This window comes from Crassostrea angulata, chromosome 1 (genome assembly GCF_025612915.1).
Source record: "Crassostrea angulata isolate pt1a10 chromosome 1, ASM2561291v2, whole genome shotgun sequence".
Classification (NCBI taxonomy): domain Eukaryota; kingdom Metazoa; phylum Mollusca; class Bivalvia; order Ostreida; family Ostreidae; genus Magallana; species Magallana angulata.
This window is the reverse complement of record NC_069111.1, coordinates 5,346,153-5,365,591: the sequence shown is the minus strand read 5'-3', so window position 1 is coordinate 5,365,591 and position 19,439 is coordinate 5,346,153. Positions and strand designations below refer to the sequence as shown.

General features: G+C 32.5%; 1 protein-coding gene and 2 pseudogenes across 1 annotated transcript; 1 reads left to right on the top strand and 2 right to left on the bottom strand.

Moving 5' to 3' along the window:
* Positions 1 to 2,683: 2,683 nt before the first annotated feature.
* Positions 2,684 to 3,916, top strand: LOC128160157 (trichoplein keratin filament-binding protein-like; annotated as a pseudogene).
* A 7,239-nt stretch (positions 3,917 to 11,155) lies between these two features.
* Positions 11,156 to 12,455, bottom strand: LOC128160146 (uncharacterized; annotated as a pseudogene).
* A 637-nt stretch (positions 12,456 to 13,092) lies between these two features.
* LOC128176580 (uncharacterized) lies at positions 13,093 to 19,181 on the bottom strand. The gene is made up of 11 exons (XM_052843008.1): positions 19,160 to 19,181; positions 18,724 to 18,897; positions 18,253 to 18,282; positions 18,085 to 18,126; positions 17,802 to 17,855; positions 17,524 to 17,556; positions 16,912 to 16,926; positions 16,617 to 16,733; positions 13,957 to 14,207; positions 13,708 to 13,825; positions 13,093 to 13,498 (listed from the first exon to the last, which is right to left on the bottom strand). The coding sequence occupies exons 1-11, from the start codon at positions 19,179 to 19,181 to the stop codon at positions 13,470 to 13,472; spliced, it is 885 nt and encodes a 294-aa protein (XP_052698968.1). The 3' UTR covers positions 13,093 to 13,469.
* Positions 19,182 to 19,439: the final 258 nt, after the last annotated feature.

Here is a 19,439-nt window from a genome sequence, read left to right as displayed (position 1 = left end):
TTTAGATCCATCATTTAATCTAAGTTAACTGAAAACTTTATTTCAAGTAAATCGAACGTTGTTTCTTCCCAATTAAATTTCCATCTTGTGTGGTGATAAACATTTTTTGAGAATTTTTTGCTACCTATCCAAATCAGTTTTGTTTTACTGAAATTAATTGTTAGGCCTGATATTTCTGCAAAATAGTCTAATGTTTGTAGTATACCATCTAGAGATGATGCTGACCCATCTGATATCAAGGATGTATCATCAGCATATTGTGATATCATATTCTTCTCCGTCAATCTCAATTCCTTTAATATCTCTATTATTTCGGATTAGAATACCTAAAATTTCTGCGCAAAGAATAAATAAGTATGGAGATACTGGGTCTCCTTGTCTACAGCCTCTTTGAGGGTTAAAATATTGGGAGAGTATACCATTTTGAATAACACAAGAGGATATATTCTGATAAAAACACTAGATCCACTTTTTGATTGAAACTCCAAAATTAAAGAAGGTTAAAGTTTGAAATATAAAGTCCCATGAAACTGTATCAAATGCTTTTTCAAAATCTATTAACATCAATAGGCCTGGAATATCATTGAATTCAGTGTAACTCATAATATCATATACAATTCTAATATTTTCTCCAATAAATCTTCCTTTTAAAAAACCGGTTTGATCATCATTTATTATTGTAAGCAGTTTTGTTTTTAACCTTTCTGCGATACAGTTATTGATGACATGCATTAGGTTGGATAAGGTCCCATGTCAAATGCGATATGCAACTTGACCACGAATGAAAGGGGTATGACTTTTGTAACCTTTGACTGCTTGTTTTTTCAAAAGATACCTATACCGATTTTAATTTAATTTTTCTAAGAAATTTGGAGAGAAGTTTAACATTAATAACCTTTCATTAGAACCATTGTAACAAGAGCTTGGACTTTGGGTAGTTGTTTCAAACAGCAATGTGACGTAGTCCTGTCTATTTATTTGCTGGTTACTCAGCTATCATTAGCTCTTTGAAATCAACAAGATCTGTTTGGCTCCTGAGCAAAGACTATGTAATCTGTGTATATTCACTTGAAACCAGCGTCATTTTCAACTTGTTTTGACGCAAGAAAAGATTGTTACATCTTACCGAAATTATAAGGTCTTGTTAAAATGGTTCTATGTATCTTAAATATTGCAAAATATTGACAGAAAGCCATAAAGAGGACTATACAGGTAGAAAGAGGGAGAGTCCTCTATACCTATAAAAAGGAAAAATGATGCCACTTTTATAGGCAGCTTTCGGTGGGGAAATCTACTTTATAGTCTCTTTTCTGAGGGGAAAAGCTGCTGTATAGCCATTTTAACAGAGAGATGTGACTAACTAAGGGGAAAGGGTACTTTACAACATCAAACACTATCTGAAGGGTAAGAATGGCTTGATAGTGACCCCCCCCCCCCCTTTAGTAAGAATTTCGCTGGAAAGGTTCACAAAATAGGCAGCCTAGGGGTAAATATCGGTATATAGGCAGCCTACACGTAGAATAAACCAACTCTCCATTCCAAGTGAAGCAATTATAAATACATCAACCGGTAAATGAAAAAAGAAGATTAAGAGAGAATAGGATATTACAAATACTGGTATATAAACAAATTGGCGGCGGTGGGTTAGGAAATATAAAGAAGTTGGGATAAAATTTTTACATCAAGAAAATCAAATAATGTTAGGTGCCTGCAGTAATGCAGTTAGAAAAACTCCCTTTCTTATTCCGATTATGCCAAAGCGGGAAGAGTATAGATCAAAAGAGAATATGGCCTGTACATAAATATGGAATTTATTCATTAGAGTTTTGAGTTACATGTACAAGTCAAATCAAAACCTATTTTGATGTCTGGCTCTCGGTGAAGAAAGGGGTAATAACAATGATAGGGTCGAAAGAGCTATTTTAACTATTATTTTTTTTTTTAAAATACCACTTAAACGCACAATAACAGTAGGCTATAGTAATAACTTGGTTGATTACAACAGGACCCAATGCTGGCAGACAGCCATGTGCACTTCAACATTATAAAGAGCTAATTATAAAACCATCATATTATTGATAGGGGCGTTATGTAAACATTTAGAAAACATATTTGTACAATGGCCATTAAATAGATGCAAGGCAAGAAGATGGTTCCTTTGCCAATGTACGATTCTGTCTTATTCTTAATAGAGAGGTTTAGCAAACCGACGTGTACGCGTACGTGTACGTGTAGCAGGGGATTTCCCCCGGAAATGTGCGCATTACGTCATCAATTTTGCTATTGACGAAATTCTACAAGTTGCTGTAAACGTGTGAAACAGCGAGTACCCGTAAGTGCAAACTTGTAGCTTATATTTTCTTTATTATTATATATTGTGATAAAAGTGTGTGTTTTCCCTAAACTTGGAGACTTATTACGAGATTTTTTACAAAAAACTTTATGTCTTTCATTGAAAATTTTGTTTTTATCGAGTGTTTAAAACACCTATCTCGTCTTTAATTATAGGCTTCTAAAACACACTGAGCTGTGACTAATCGTGTATAATTAACTTTTCAAATTATAGAAAAGAGTTATTAAATGTAAATAAAGTTATTTTAAATAAAAATAGCATAGCTTTTTAAGAGAGAGAGAGAGAGAGAGAGAGAGAGAGAGAGAGAGTGAGAGAGAGAGAGAGAGAGAGATGCTCTGTTTATGTTTTCACTTTTTTTTTTACAGTTAAACATGTCGGAGCGTAAAAAGCAAATACGATTTTCGGAGAATGATGATTTGTCACTTTTGAAAGAAGTGTTGGCAAAAAATCCATTTAAAGACCGGACGAAGTGGTCTGAAATTAGCGATACGGTCAGCAGGCGTAGCTTTGTTGTGGATGGCAGACGGGTCAGGGAAAGGATGAATCTAATGTTGGACCATCATAAGAAGAGCAATGCCGAAAGCAAGAAAAAGTAAAAACAAAATTAATTGAATATCAATGTAGTGTAGCTAAATGTTATTATAATTATACTATACTATAGAGTTCTCAAGTTAATTTCATGAATATGAATTTCTAAATAATTTTAATTGTATTTTAGCTGTAAATTAATTTTCATGACTTCGGTGCCGCATAATGTTTAAAAACTTAACAATGAATTCCGTTATGATTACAATACATGTATATGCATGAAGCACTAATCTAAGATGTGTTGAGGAGGCAGGGGTAATTACACTGACGGAAAATTTAATTATAAAAGTTTATATGAACCAAATGTATACGTTCATTTAACCAAACCTACAAGAAAATCTAAAGATTACATGTGATCTATTTAGGTCAGGTGTTGTTGAAGAATATGACGAGAAAACGGCGTTATTAGACGACATTTTAGAATTAAAAGAGGAGGAAGAGAAAGTCAAGGAAACTGAAAAAGAAAAGAAGTCGGAGGATGATCAAAAAGGAAAGGATGTACGCAAAAGAGCTCTTGAAAATTTGAGCAAAGGTAAATAAAACAGAGAAAATATGGGCGTACCTTGAGCTTTATTTTAATGAGATAAATAACACCGAATCTTAAGTTAGATCTTGGAATAGAATTTAATTATTAATTTTCTCATGCCAACACTGTTCTAAAACTGTTTTACATGTTCTGTGTTTTGTTGCTTTCAGTATGATAAACTTTTCAACTTGTTTATTTTAGATGAAGAAGAAAACCAAACTCCAAAGAAAAGAACATCTTCTACAAATGTCATGGAATACTTACAAACAAAGGTCAACATTGAGAACAAAAATAAGATAGAAAATTTGAAGTTAAGGAGCGAGGAGCTTAGACTTGAAAAAGAAAGATTTGAGTTAGAGAGAGAAGAACGCAGGGAAAGAATAGAAACTGAGAAAAAAGAAAAAGCTTTTATGTTACAACTTCTCGAGAAAGTATTGAATCAAAAATGATTTTCAAATATGATGAGATAAAATTGTTTATCAATAAATATCAAATTTAACATAACATTAATAAAACATGAATAAAATTAAATACTCCTGTCTCTCTGAATTACATGTAGCGTTTTTGTAAAAAGTCAACGATGCAGATATTCCTGTAGGGATGGGGGATTTAAACCGGAAAAGGAACCAGTTTCACTCCCATATAAGCATGTGTGGCAATTTGCAAGTAATGCGGCTACTTTATAGTATTTTCCGATGGGTTGAAGATAGAGTTTGTGGTTTTTTTGTAATCAAGAAAAGCAAACAGATTCAAAAGTTTTCCGAAACCCCACTCCACACAAATTCTGACGCTTGACATGCGCTTGTTGAATCGCGCTTGGTTAGCTGATAGAACTGCACCTTTAAATGGGGGAATGATGTACGGGATTAAGGGATATGCAGGATCTCCATATACACAGTAGACTTCGTTGTTCGGAGTAGTCATGTGTCGATGCATGTCAATTTCTACCCCACTTTCTCTTCACAGACCAGCATCGTGTCGTCTCCCCTCCACTGGTCCATAAAAGTGGGCAATGATTTCATTTGGGGCCATGATACTTTGAAATTTTAGGCCATGGACCCTTTTGTGACCATTATAAACAATTCTTTGATTATGTGCTGGGCGACATATTGGACGCATAGTTCCATCGATAAAACCCCAGCAATTTTCTAGAGGACTGTTTTTATTTTTAATAGCGGTTGCCATGACCTGGAGCTGATCAAGGGACAACCAGGGTCTGTCCAATGTATCGAGAAGATATGAATAGTTCTCGCAAATATAATCAAGACTTGTATTAAATATGTTTGACAGTTCGAATTTTGTTCTTCCAAATAGCGGTGATAAATCATCGAGACGATTTGGATATGCTAGCCGCCGAATTACAACGCACAACCCTTCCATTCCAGAACAAACTGTGCGATTATTGCATCGAAAAACCTGTGGGATTTCCAGCATGCATCTCAAATCATTTAATCCTCCTTTATCAAAACGAATTAAATGCTTACACTGAGTATCTGAAATGTCCTCTAACTGTAGAATTGATGAATATTTTTGGGATTGCACTGTGTCCAGTAGCAATAGATCATCATCATCTAAAATTGCTGCCAATGTCTTTGAATTGAGCGCCATATTGAACAAAATTGTTTATTAAAAAATGATTGGCTAACACATTCAAATTTATCCAATCATAAAGACGTTTGCATGTAAAATACTTACACGTACACGTACACGTTACAATTGCTAAACAAGAAAAAAAGAAAAAACGTGTACGTGTAATTCTAACTTGTAAGCTACACGTACAAGTACGCGTACACGTCGGTTTGCTAAACCTCTCTAATACAAAAGTTTTTATTACAGCAAATAGTCAAATGGTGAAATCATCCAAATAATTTCCACTCTTAAATGTATTTGTTAAGAAGATTGCTCAAACATGTAGGCCGTAACTGTATGAAAAAGTTTGGATGTTAAATAGTCATAAAGTTGTCAAATACCCATTGTTCATGTCAAGGTTAATCTTGTCGGAGCAATTATCAGTCAAGAACTCTTTAACTGTTATTAGGATGATAAAACATCCTCTTCTTTATAAAAATTAAACAATGTGATAACTTGACATCTAGGGAATTCTATATCGTCTTAAGAATTTTTTGTACCATATGTCAATGAACTTGTTAATAAATGTGTAAACTAAAAAAACTTCTCTACTTCCATAGAGAGTTAATCGACGGTGAAAGAACCTGGTGTAGAAAACCCTGTAAGCACTTTACGATATCGATAGTACAACAACTCTTCCAAATTGCACTCGTTTACTTCTCTGTCTAGCAACAATATATTTAACAATATATTGAACACATATTCCATGAATAAAAGTGGAATCTAAATGTATTCCCTAATGTTTTTCACTGTTATTTCCTAAAAAAAAGATAAAATACATGCGTGTATCTATTTGATGTTAAAAAAAGTTAAACAAACGGAAAAGTAAGACAACATCCGAGATCAATTTACCTGGAAGGAAATGTTAAAAGAGAGAAACAATGGCAAGTCAAATTCAAATATTCCCTCATCTCTATTTATTATTCATGAGAATTATAATATTTTAGGGGTTTTTGATATTTGCCAGATATATACTTTTCTACTTACCTGGGAAATAGAATTTTGTATAAAACGAGCGTAATGCCCGACTTCTTTTATGTTTTATATTTCTTTACTGAATTACATTATGTGGCTTTAAATCATATTTAAAAGTTTTGGGTAGCTAGTTACAGGGTCAATGTTAACTTACAGTGATATTTGGGAAAGTTATTGGAGTTAAAGTGCGTACATGGTGTACCAGTAACAGAAAAGTTACATTTTAAACTTAAAGTAACCATACTGGGTTGATGGTAATGTGAAATCAGATACACATCACATCTGATATACCTCTTATCTGCATTTGTTAAAGGAGGGTTTGTGATCGTCAGGCTGAACTTTCCTCCGTTAGAAGAAAATATATCTAATATTAAATGTTCAAATTTTAAAGCTTAAATATTTGAATTCTTTCTTGTCCTAATAATGGTTTATTGACAAAAATATTACATTTAAAAGATCGGATAATTAATTTGTTCACAACTAGCATTTTTAAGATGACAAATTCAGATATTTATTTTTTTTTTTTTTTTTTTTTTTTTTTATTGATATTAATTTCATTTGCACATACAATATATCATACAATATATATATACATGTAAGTATATTTAGCACAATTGAAAAGTCTGTTGACAAGATCAATTTCAACAAATTTAAGGGAGAGAAAATGAGGGACAGTAGGAAGTGGAGAGTGGGGGGAGAGAGTGGGGGAATTATGAGGATACATGTATCATGTCAGAAATATTTTATTAATAATTAGGCGTAATCAAAATATTTACTACCGAGTTGTTGTATTCAGACAAGGTATATATAAATCGTGCCTTATGTAAATATGTCAATGGTCAGGATCTACATGTACATGAGAAAAAGCCAGTCAGTCCATTGGTTTAAGAAATTATTATATTTGCCTTGTTTTGTTGCAGTGTATTTAAGTGTAGTTATATGGGTTTTGAGATCAATCAGAAGTTCTTGGATTGATAAGTTTTCCTGTAGACATCTTTTCCTGTATATATGTAAGATTTGATTATAAGAAAAATTATACCCAAATAAATTGAATTAGGGGTTCCTAATATAAATGATTTTTCCTCTAATGTAATATGTAAACCTTTTCCGTCACATATTGATATAAAGTGGCTTAAAAGATTTTGGACATGTAAACAGTCCCAAAACAGATGCACGATAGTTTCTTCATTACTTTGACATAAAGAACACAACTTTGTGTCAGTTTTACCTATTTTAAATAAAAATGAGTTTGTTGTCAAAATATACTGATTTATTCGAAATTGCAACCATTGCAATTTAGAATCCTTGGTGTATAAAAAGGGAAATGTGAAGATATTTTCCCACTGAAGGTCTAAAATTTCAAAAAACTTTCCCCATTTTACTTTTCCAAGAGGAGTAATGTTTTCTGTAGTAAGAATATTGTAGATATGTTTTGTTCCTTTTTTGTTGTTACAAAATGTTTTAATATTATGAGGAAGAAACGGTCTAGGGCTATTTGTTCCAATTTGAATTTTTGAGCTTGAGAGACTTGCTTTAATTGAATTTCTAAGTGATGCATAATTCAGAAAATTTGTTTTTATCTTAATTTTTTTTTGTAAATCTTGTAAAGAATAAAAATTTCCATTTTCATCAAGCAAATCTGCTATGTATACTATGTTCTTATCAAACCAGTTTGTATAGAAAACTGTTTTATTTTCAATTTTGATTTTCGGGTTGTTCCAAATGGGCTGAGTAATAAATTCATCCCATGATTGAACTTCTAATTTTTCTTGAATTATTTGAAAGACAGTAAATGTATCTTTCCAGAAAGGATTTTTTATTTCCTTTTTAACAACATTAATATAGTCTGATCCAGTTTTTAATATTTTTTCTATAGATACAGTTTTGCCAAGCAGCACTTTCCATTTTGTTTCTTGGGAATAAAGAATTCTTTTTATCCATGATGATTTTAATCCCAGATTGTAATTGTTAATATCAAGCATTTTTAAACCTCCATTAATATAGTCTTGCACTACTTGCTTTCTTTTAAGTTTATCTACTTTGGAATGCCATAAAAAATTAAAAAGAGTTTCATTCAGATTTTTCATGAAAGTATTTGATGGGGAGGGTAGAGAAATGAAGAGGTGATTTAATTGTGCAATAAGCAATGATTTTATAAGAGTTATTCTGCCAAGTGGAGTAAGTCGTCGTTTACTCCATTGATTGATGATATGCTTGATTTTTACTAATTTCTTGTCATAATTAAGTTTTGGTATATTTGTTAAGTCCACATCAAAATATATACCTAAAAGTTTAAAGGTGCTTGTCCATTGAAAGTTCATTTCCTCACATATCATATTAGAAGAGTATTTTTTACTACCAATCCAGACAAGTAGAGTTTTTGATATATTTATTTTGAGACCAGAAATTTGATAAAAGTTATTCAACTCTCTAATTGCTTCTCTGAGAGACCTCTCACTGCCATCTAATATAATAAGGGTATCGTCTGCATATTGTGATAACAAAAATTCTGAATTATCTATGTTAATACCATTTATACCTTTATTATTTTTTAATTTAATAGCTAGTACTTCAGCACATAGTAAAAAGATATATGATGAAATTGGATCACCCTGACGACAACCACGCTCTAATTTAAAAAAGTTGGATAAGTAACCTGATTGTGATACAGAGGAGGAGGTGTTTTGTTGAAAAACTGATATCCATTTTCTGAGCGATGGACCAAAGTTAAAGAATTGAAGCGTTTTATCAATAAATTTCCATGAGACAGAGTCAAATGCCTTTTCAAAATCAATCATTAACAGTAATCCAGGAATGTCATTATTCTCAGTATATTGCATTAAATCATAAACAAGACGAGTATTTTCACCTATATATCTTCCTGGAACAAAGCCATTTTGATCGGTACTGATAATTGAACTGATTATTGTTTTCATTCTTTGAGCAATGCAGCCTGACCCTATTTTATAAACTACATTTAATAAAGAGATTGGCCTCCAATTTTTCATGTAAAATTTACTTTTTCCATCTTTTGGTATGCAGGTGATTATACCCTGCTTTTGTGTAACAGATAACTCCCCTAGATTGTATCCGTGATTTATTGATCTAATAACAAAGTCTCCTAAGTGTTTCCAAAAGACTTTAAAGAACTCTGTAGTGAAACCGTCACTTCCAGGACTCTTATTATTCGACATTTTTTTCAATACATGAGAGGCTTCATTATAAGTTATTTCACCTTCAAGGGTATTTCTTTGAGTATCGCTTAATTTAAAAATTTCAGAGTCTGATTCTAGAATCTCATTTAAATCATAGTCTTGAAATTCACCCTTGTTTTGATATAGATTTCTATAATAATTTTCTATCTCTAACAGGATTTCCTTTTGTCCATTGATTTCTTCGGAACAATCTTCTTTTATTAATTTTGGGACAATTTTATTTACAAAATTTCTATTCTCAAGATTAAGAAAGTAACTTGTTGGTTTCTCTCCTTCACAGGTCCATTTAGCTCTTGATCTTACTGGACTTCCCATAAGTTTGTGATTTCTGATATTTTCTAATTCTTTCTTTTTAAAATTAATTGTTTGAATGTTTTCTTCATACTTTTCCTCCAACTGTTTTATTTGGTTTATTAAAAATTTCTCCTTTTCGTTATTTTTCTTTTTGGCATAGCTAGAATATGATATACATTTGCCCCTGATTTCCATTAATAGTGTTTCAAGAAAGAGCTGGTCATTGACAGTGAATTGAATTTCATCATTTGGAATTTTGTCAATAGATGCATTGTTATATACGGGTACTGCATAATTTTGTTTTATTTCTTGTATTTTTTTATTAACAACATCTAGGAATTCCTTATCATATAAAAGTGCATTATTGAACTTCCATAAACCTTTTCCATGTGTAAATTCATTGAATTTTAGACTAAGGAGTACTGGTGAATGATCTGACTTATAACTTGCTATGATTTCACTTTCTTGTGACATACACAGTAGGGTGTTTGATATTAAAAAGAAATCTAGTCTTGCTTGTTTAAGAGGGGTTGGTTTACGCCATGTGTACCTTTTCTTATCAGGGTGCATGAGTTTCTCTAAAAATATCAATAAGATTGAATTGATTTATTTTTTCTATTACTTTATCTCTTGCTTTAGGATTGTTAAGATGAAGATAATTGTAATAATCCAAATCGGGATCCATAATAAGATTAAAATCGCCAACAACTATTATGTCTTTATTTCCTATTTCACTTACAATTTCAAAGAGTTCTTCATAAAAAAGGGGCGTGTCCTCATTTGGACCATACACTGTGATCAAACTTAAACGATGGCTTTGAATGCTGAGGTCTAGTACCACAAAATTTCAAGAATCATTTGTAAAAATCTTATGTACTTTATATTCAAAATTGTTATTGAAAAAAATTGCTACTCCTCTGGACTTTGAGGTAAAAGAATTAAAATAAACTTCATTGCCCCATTCGTTTTGAATACTATCTTCCATATCACAAGTGAAATGAGTGTCTTGTAAACATAAAATATTGCATTGGGTTTGTCGATAATATTGAAAGACATCTTTTCTTTTCATAAATTCGTGCAGACCCTGACAGTTAGCAGATATAATTTTTACCGAAGACATGCTACAGAAAAAGTTTGCTTACCTTGTACGATTCGCTGGAAATACAACAACACGGTCAAAAAATGCTCTTGTCCAATAATTATACTAGTCTGAGGTTGATACATGATTGAGAAAGGAAACATACAGAAGGGGGAAAGAAAAGGAGTGCTCGATTGCTGGGTTTAAAGTTAAAGGCACGTGCTGATGTACGGTGAATTTGGTTGAGGGGTTGAATGTTTACATTGGATATGCCGACACGTTACTAAAATTAGAGTAAACAATGGTAGACATAAATATTTCCGGAATTAAATTATAGGCATAATCAGAATGAAAAGTCGGCATTTGAATTAATTAATGGGATCTTTTCATGTGTTTGAAAATACATATACAGTTTTTTTTTCAAAATACGTAATTATAAAGACAAGTAATTCGGACATTGTCCTTAATAGTTTATAGTGTGAATGAGGAAAATTCAGTTATTTTCCGGCGTCACTTAGATCATCTAGTTTGTTAACAAGGTCACAAACCAAGTTTTCCATGATGGAAAAACGGGCTGGGCCAATGTGCGAGCGCCCCATCCATCGCGTCAAAACAATTGCAACGTCGTTGATCCGATTGTCTTGGAGGTACCTTAGCATTCTCCGTCCTGCCCCATGCTCCCGATCGTCGTGGTAATTTTCGATAGTTTTTCCACTTTGGTCGCGAAACCTGTATACGAGGATTCTGCTGTCGCAACTTGCAGCGTAAGGGTCTATTGATGTTTTTTTGTTGATATTCAGGGCCTCGTCCGAGGACTGAATATTAGCACCAACTGCCATAAATTCAGACCCGTCTTTCTGCACCGGTTCCGTGGAGACAACCACAACGTCGTCCAAGGACTGATATTCCTCAGAGGAAATTTGCAAGGCATCCGCACTGGAAATAAGGGGTACCTCTTCCTCGTATTTCGTACCGTTTGGCATTGTTATCTCGTTTCTTTGAACTTTAACGTTAATGTTCTGCTTGCGAAATGAATCCGCTTTATCAAAAAGTTTATTTCTAGCGGAGGTAAGGGGTGCGGGCTGTTGGGGAGTGATGAAGAAGGGTAAACGCTGTTTTGCAATTTTTTTTAGCCTCTGCGCGTTGAGAATCTCATCCTTTTTATTGCGATCCTTCAACTTAGCGGTTATTGTGACCGGTTTGTCATTGAACTGTGGGCGGACCCCGTTCCTGTGGATGCGGACAAACTCAACATCGACACCCAGTGATTGCTTTATATCATTGGGTATCGCTGTGGCCAAGTCCTCTTGTTGGGTATAAGGATAGTTGTGAATCAATATATTGTCTTTCATCGATCTCGAGCGAAGATCAGTTATGTCATCATCGATGTGTGACAGTTTTCTGTCCATTCTAATCACAACCGACCGCAGGAGATCAAGTTCACGCTTAAAAAAAGTTGAGCATTTTCGGAGCGCAAGGTTGTAATTTCGGTATAATTACACTCGGCCTGGTCCGATATGGTTTTTAGTTTGTCACATAACGGACCCTGGTCACGCTCTGCTGAATGTTCGGTTTGCTTGGCTTTGGGTGAACTGTTGTCAGAATTTTTTTTGGATATTCCTTTGTTTCGTGTTTCCATGTTTCAAACAAACCCAAGTTGAAATTCCTCTTTTTTTCCAGTATATATCAATACAGAACACTATTTGACACACAGTAAACCAAAATAGAATCCCACTTTGTATCAAAAACACTCCAATAAAACCAAAATCACCAGGACCAAAAAATTTACGTGCTCATGGCCTCGGGTGTCACGTGACAAATTCAGATATAACTAATGATGAATGTTCAGGTTTTTCTTTTCATAAAATTATTTAAAAAAAACAAGAGGCCCATAAGTCATGGGCCTTATCGGTCATCTGAGTAACAGCAGTGTGATTTTCGCAATGTATATTCATATGCATTAAAAATACAGAGCTAAAAAAATCATTTAGTAATATTCACAATATTATAACAGGCATTCTTCTTCATCATAATTATATACTTGATTCATGGGCATAATACCCAAGAGCAGAGAAGAAGATTTTTAAAGTATTAATGCAGTTTCACTTTTTATTTATTAGAGCCCCATCCTAACGCCTGAACCCCTGACACTGGGGCTATGAGTTTTACAAAACTGGTGGAGAGATAAATGATTGCATAATTTTTTGATTTTTGTCCCATCTCTTAGACCCCCGGGGAAGAGGGGGGGGGGGGGCAGGGTCCATGAATTTTCGAATTTCCTATTGTTTACTCCCCTTCACCCATAGATGCTTTTTTAAATTTGGTAAAAATGTTCAAAATTCACGACCGATGAACGACGAACCACAAACGACGACGGACTGAAACTGACAGCAGTAGAACACTTAAATGACTCAGGTGACTTAAATAGCTAAGCTGATATCATACCATTTATTTGTTCTTTAAACAAATGCATTTGAAGCAAAAAAAACTTTCTATAAATGAATAAATAATTACAAAATTTTAATAAAAATTGCACAACATGAATCTGATACATTTGGTTACAAAATATATTAATATGTTATTTAGATAAACTCACATAGATGTCGTAGCAAATCAATTCATTTTTACAAACTTGATACACATATAATTTAGTCTAACTGTATATCAAAACATCATCTATCAACGTATTCATATTTTTTTTAAATAAACAACATTACTGAAATATACTTCATTCTTGTTTGGTCATCAAGTAATTAATGTCCATAAAACACAGCGAACGTTTCTTAATACCAGTCGGTTCCATAAACCATCTCATAGTGCAGCGGGAATAAATGGTTGGACTAGAATAAAAATAATCTTTTCAAATTAGACAACATAGTGCTAGCATCAATCTTATCATGTCATCGTATTTTCGATATCATGATGTTTAAATTATAGTTAAAGGAACATGCAGGCTTTGTTTTATATTTGATGTATTAAATTGCACAGAGAGAGAAAGAGAGAGAGAGAGAGAGAGAGAGAGAGAGAGAGAGAGAGAGTACTTTAATACCTGTTAAAGGAGGATTGCTTTCTGATTCTTGTGTATTAATACACGTTTCATTTGTTAGGACAACATTGTCGATGGCAATCATTGAATCGTTTACCAGGTTTTCCACCTCCAGTAAAATCTATAAAAAGTGAATTTTCATTTAATTACCATGTGTGTTGATCGCCACTTGCTTTCGTTATTTCAAATATGATAAAGCTTATAGGTATTTACTTATACGCTCTACTAAGGTGGACAATGAATTTTACTTACAACGAAATCGCTGGAGGTTGTGATGGTGACATTACTTTTCCTCCACACTTCTGAGTAATTTCTATCAGAAAAGACCGCTCTCATGTCCCCTGTGTTGGAATCAACGATTTGTACGTACAGGACCCCAGAGGGACCGGGAAGGTAGTACACGAAGGAGAGACAGAACACGGCGTTGAACTTACTTACAATAACATCGTTGGTGACAATGATATTTACACCGGGCAAATGATTTTGAAATAACAGGTAGTTCCCTGCAAATGTAAACCAATGATTACTACGTTTTTCATTTTATTTGAATTTGACATTTTTATCTCCTCATTGTTATATTGAAATAACAGTTAGTTATCTGCAAATGTAAACCAATAATATATTTTTCATTTTATTTCATATAAATGTAACTTTATATGAAATTACAAAACGAAGATAAAAATGTCAAACTAAAAAAATGTATTTAAAAAAAAGCAATAATGTATTCACGTACAATAAATATAAATCTGGAGAGTTGACTCATATCAATTGCTAATAGATTTACTGGGTTTATTGGTAACAATCATAATTATTCTAATGTTATAAGAATTCAACAACTGGACACAAAGCTGAGACCTATAGAAAACTAATGATAACTGCTATCAAATGTTCACTCAGCCAAGATGCATTTTGTAGTGATATCTTTTATTTGCGTTTTGCGTTTATGCATTAGCAAGATATGTAAATATTTTCAGCAATGATCGCTTCTTTCATAACTTGCAAGAAGCATAAAAGAAAACATTTTATTGTTTATATTTCCATCTTTCTTTCAACAACTTGATAAATTGATTGTAAAAAGTAAGAAAAAATTAACTAAATCATTATTAATATACACCAGGGTCCCGTTTCACAAAGATTTCCTAGGATGTTTCCTAAGATAGAACTTAAGATATGCCTAAGTTATAACTTAGGAAGTTCCTAAGATTTGTCATAGCTGTTTCACAAAACTTTCTTAGCGTAACGCAGTTGACTATAAAATCTTATCTTCAGATACATTGTAAGCCACTTGTAAATCATTTCGGTTTTTTTCGTCAAACTTATATCGATCATGTAAATTTTTTTCAATATGGCGTGGGTGTAAACTTTCTAAGTTAACGTAAAGACACATTTCCTTATTCACCTAGAAACAAATTAGAAAAAAAAGGTTAAAACGTGTAAATAGAGTGCAAATAGTGTAGTGCCTATGTGCATGTACTGAAATTTTGTATAATATTTTACCTTCACGATTAGATAAAAATAACGTAATAAAACTGTATGTGTACTCTGAGAAAACGGTATTTTTTGAATTTGAGAGATCGCAGTATCTTTCTTGTTTTTTGCTGCATGTACATATAGTTCTTGAAAGCATGAATCATTTGAAAACATTGGTCAAACGATTGAGTGCATTTTTTGGGCCATCATAACTAGTCCGTGTTAGCATATACAGATATGATTAACCCAAACTTGAAAAATGCCCGCTGAGATATCCAAATATTATGTTTTTACTATATCTTACGTATATTTCAAAATGGAATACACATGCAGTGACAAGTAGGATTTGGAATGGAAAGATGTGGAACTTTTAAACTAAGTTTAATTTAACGCGTGTTTTCTTGTAATGGTTGGTATAAGAATAGGGTTTTTTAAACAAAAGGAAACATTGCAAATACTAGTAAATGCATCTTGGCTAAAAGTGGTGGCGAGAATAAAAGGCAACAATTTTTTTAATGAAACAGTATTCCTAAGGATGATTAAGCATCGACATACCTAAACCATTTGCCGGTTACTCCTACCCCTCCCAACGTTAACAAAAACTGAAATAAACAACCCCTCATCCCACCGCAAAGAAAACACCTAGAATTTCTTTCGTAAAAGAAAAGCTTATTTGGTGGAGGGATAGGACATCTGTAATTGAGTTTTATTTAGTATTTATTCCTGTTTTTATCAAACTATCTAAGATATCAGTGATTCTGGGGCATGACTTATTTCATTATCATTAGTGCACTAGCTATAACAATACTTGATACCTATCTGCGCGTGCGACCAGATAATCTTTAAAAAATGATAAAATTAAAATTCTACACAGAGAAATTAATTGAAGAAATATATGTTTATTTTGATAGTTCTAAAGTTTTCAGTTAACAAGTAAAGTGAACAAGTCATAATGATTCGTTTTTTCTAAACGTCATTATAAAATAAACAGTCGCAATGTTAAGTTTGTTCCTAAGACATCGATTAAATTGTTTTAAAGTTAAGACATAACTTAGGAATTTCATAAGATCAGACAAGAATAGTGAAACGGATAAGTAATGAACTTAGGAAAAAGTTCTTTCCTAAGATATAACTTAGTCCTAAGTATGCTTTATGAAACGGGCCCAAGTATATTAAAAAAAAACCAGCCAAATGCTTTCCTATGGGAATTACGATAGAGTCTGACATCATCATGATTATTTCGTGCAGTCATTGATTTTTCGAAAGTTGCTAAAGGTTACAACCCATCAATAAAACGGATGTGTAAATTTCATTCCTGTATGTTTTTACAGAGCTATGATTAACAATAAGTTTACGAAAGAAACATAGGAAACCATACCTGGGGGATATAAATATTTTGGAATAAATTATGTCATGGTGCAAAAGAACGTGTGATACTGTACCTGAGTAGTACACTCCAAGATCAGAAACATTGCCAATTGTTTTGTTTTGCACGGTCCAATCCTCTATTCTAAACCACTCACAGGGTGTGTCAAAATCACATGAAATTTGTGTATAATCTTCAATGAAAATAATGAGCAAAAAAGATTAACTAGATAAGTTTTTTACATATCTGTTAATTTGTTTAAAATAATATTTTCAGCAGGTTAAAGTTTGTTATGTATACACGATAAAGATACATTTAATAAAAAGAAGAAATAGCAAGACGAATCCACAACTGAATGATAAATTACTTACCAACTTTTAATGGACCTAAAAAGTAACATAACATATAAATATTTGAGCATTGAATGCCAATTTTTTGAATGTCATCGGCCTTATGACACACAAAGCATGTGCAGAAAAATTAAATTCAGTGCGGTATGCTACAGTACCGAAGATATTCAAAAATATGCATTCCACGCTTACATTTTTATCAATTTTGTTGTTATTTATACGAAGTATTTGTGTATCGTCGCTTTAAAACCATTATATAGTATATAGATACGATTTTAGTCAGTGATATGAAACATACATGGAATAGCTATATTAACATATCATTTAGTTTGTTTCCGCGACTTAGTTATAGAGTCAAAAACTTTGTCGAGAAGATCTTTTTATTAGCGTATATATATGATTAAACGATTATTTTTCATTATTACATATCAAATTTGTGATGGAAGTTTAAATCTTTCATTTAATTTCACAACAAAAAATATCATTATATTTGTGCTCATGCGTCCATATGTATTCATAGGAAATTGAACGTCGGGGATGCAAATATAAGGGTAAATATACATTGAATGTAAATATTAGAGAAGTATTGAACCAAAAAGGCAGTTTAAAAAGCAATCACTATTTTATACTTACCTATCCTATTTTGAAAGGAATGGTGAGCAATGTCTGAAACGTAGAAGTCCAGATATCAATATTCTTCCCTCAAAAGAAACAATCAAACCCCAATACAGTATTTTATGAATTCCATTAATCAAAGCATCACTAGCTATGCGGAGAAACATTTACAAAAGACTTAGTGAAAGTCACGTGAGATTATTAGTTATATATTTAATTTTTCCTATTCTCATTTATACAATTATAATTTTTATGTAAAAATAGTATTTTTTAAAACCTATTTCATTTCTAAATACCTTCCATCACACCTGTCGGCATTGAGTCCTCGGAGTTGGGTGGACCAAAATTACCTAAAAACAAAGAAAATGTAAGCTACAAAATCTGAAATTCAGCAAAGCCAAAAATCTTATTTGATAAATTTTTTTTATAATATTTACTTCAGTAAATTTTGTTACAAAAACGTTAATAAATCAATACTTTGCTTACTTTCTATGGTTGTCATTGAGGAAATTTAATTTTTGTTTTTGAAATTAGTTTGTCTTTCAATTATTTTTTGCGTATAAGGGGGTTGTTACAAACCATTGGTAACTGAAAAGGTTACATCGACAGGCTCGGGTCGACCTATAAAATGTGTAGGAGTAGATATAGGAGCAAGTCTTTAAAAAAAATGGTCATTAGCAAACGGTTTTTTTTAATTAGGAAAACGTGACATTTTTTAATAATTACAATATTTAAATCAAAACTGACCTCCTAAAGGAAACGGTGGTTCTACTGGATCTGCAAAATATTAAATTATCAAATCATAACTTGGGCTGTATAGATGTGCAATTTACAGACCCATATTTTACAAGGGTTCATAAAACTGCGATTATATGAGTCATTATAATTGGTATCAAATAATCTAAATGGTTTAGTCTATTAACATTTGTGCAATGATAAACTTTCCTTTAAGTACATCTTTCAAATAAAACAATTGTCAAAGCCTTTCAAACTAAAGGGGGTTTGGTGTTTTTACAAATTAGTGTGAAAGTTTGGATTTATTTTAAAGAGCATTCCAGATATGCAATGCAAAAACGCTCCAATGTAAGACTCCGTAAATGATACATATGTTAATTAAACATTACTGCCGTCATCTTGAATGGCTTAACGGAAAATGTACACAAATAATGATTTTTTCCACACACTATAAAAAGTAAATATTTTCGGGCGAAGTATTACCTTCTCCTTGAAGAAGAAATAAGCCTCCAAAGTTTCCCCCATCAAACACGGGAGGTTGAGGTGGATCGTCGCCATTACTCGTTAATGTTGTGGCTTCTCGTCTGTCGTTTGGCGGCGGTGGGGGTGGTAGTTCAATGCCTCCGGCAAACCCTCCATCTCCTGGTCCGCTATTATCTTTTGAGAATATGGTATAGAGAAACCACGCCTTTAATTTTTGTAGAGTAGTGTTGCATCGTGAAAAATTATCATGTTCGAATATATGTTTATTAAATTAATTATGGCACAAGTATCAATATTATTTCGAGACTTAAAATTCAAAAATAGTTCTCAGATATCGTAGATAGCCTAACTGAATATACATGTGTTTATCAGAAAATGAGAAGACAAACTACATAAGAGGATTCTATATAAAACAACCATTTTACATTTACGTTACTTTTCATTACATATGGAATCATGCCCAACAATAAAGCGTATATATGTTTAATTTAGACAACAATTTAGCAATAATGCATTGCTAGGCAATTTGATATCAAATATCTGGAGATTTTCACCCTTTGACGGAAAATAATTTCTAGATTTTTATTTATAATTAAACTGAATCTAGCTTTTCTCTTTCCCTTTAAAGGGGCTACCCTGATATGATAAAAACTGATATGAGACAGGCCTTCGAACAAAGTATGTCCTCGTTACACGTTGCGCGAAGTATGTAAAAG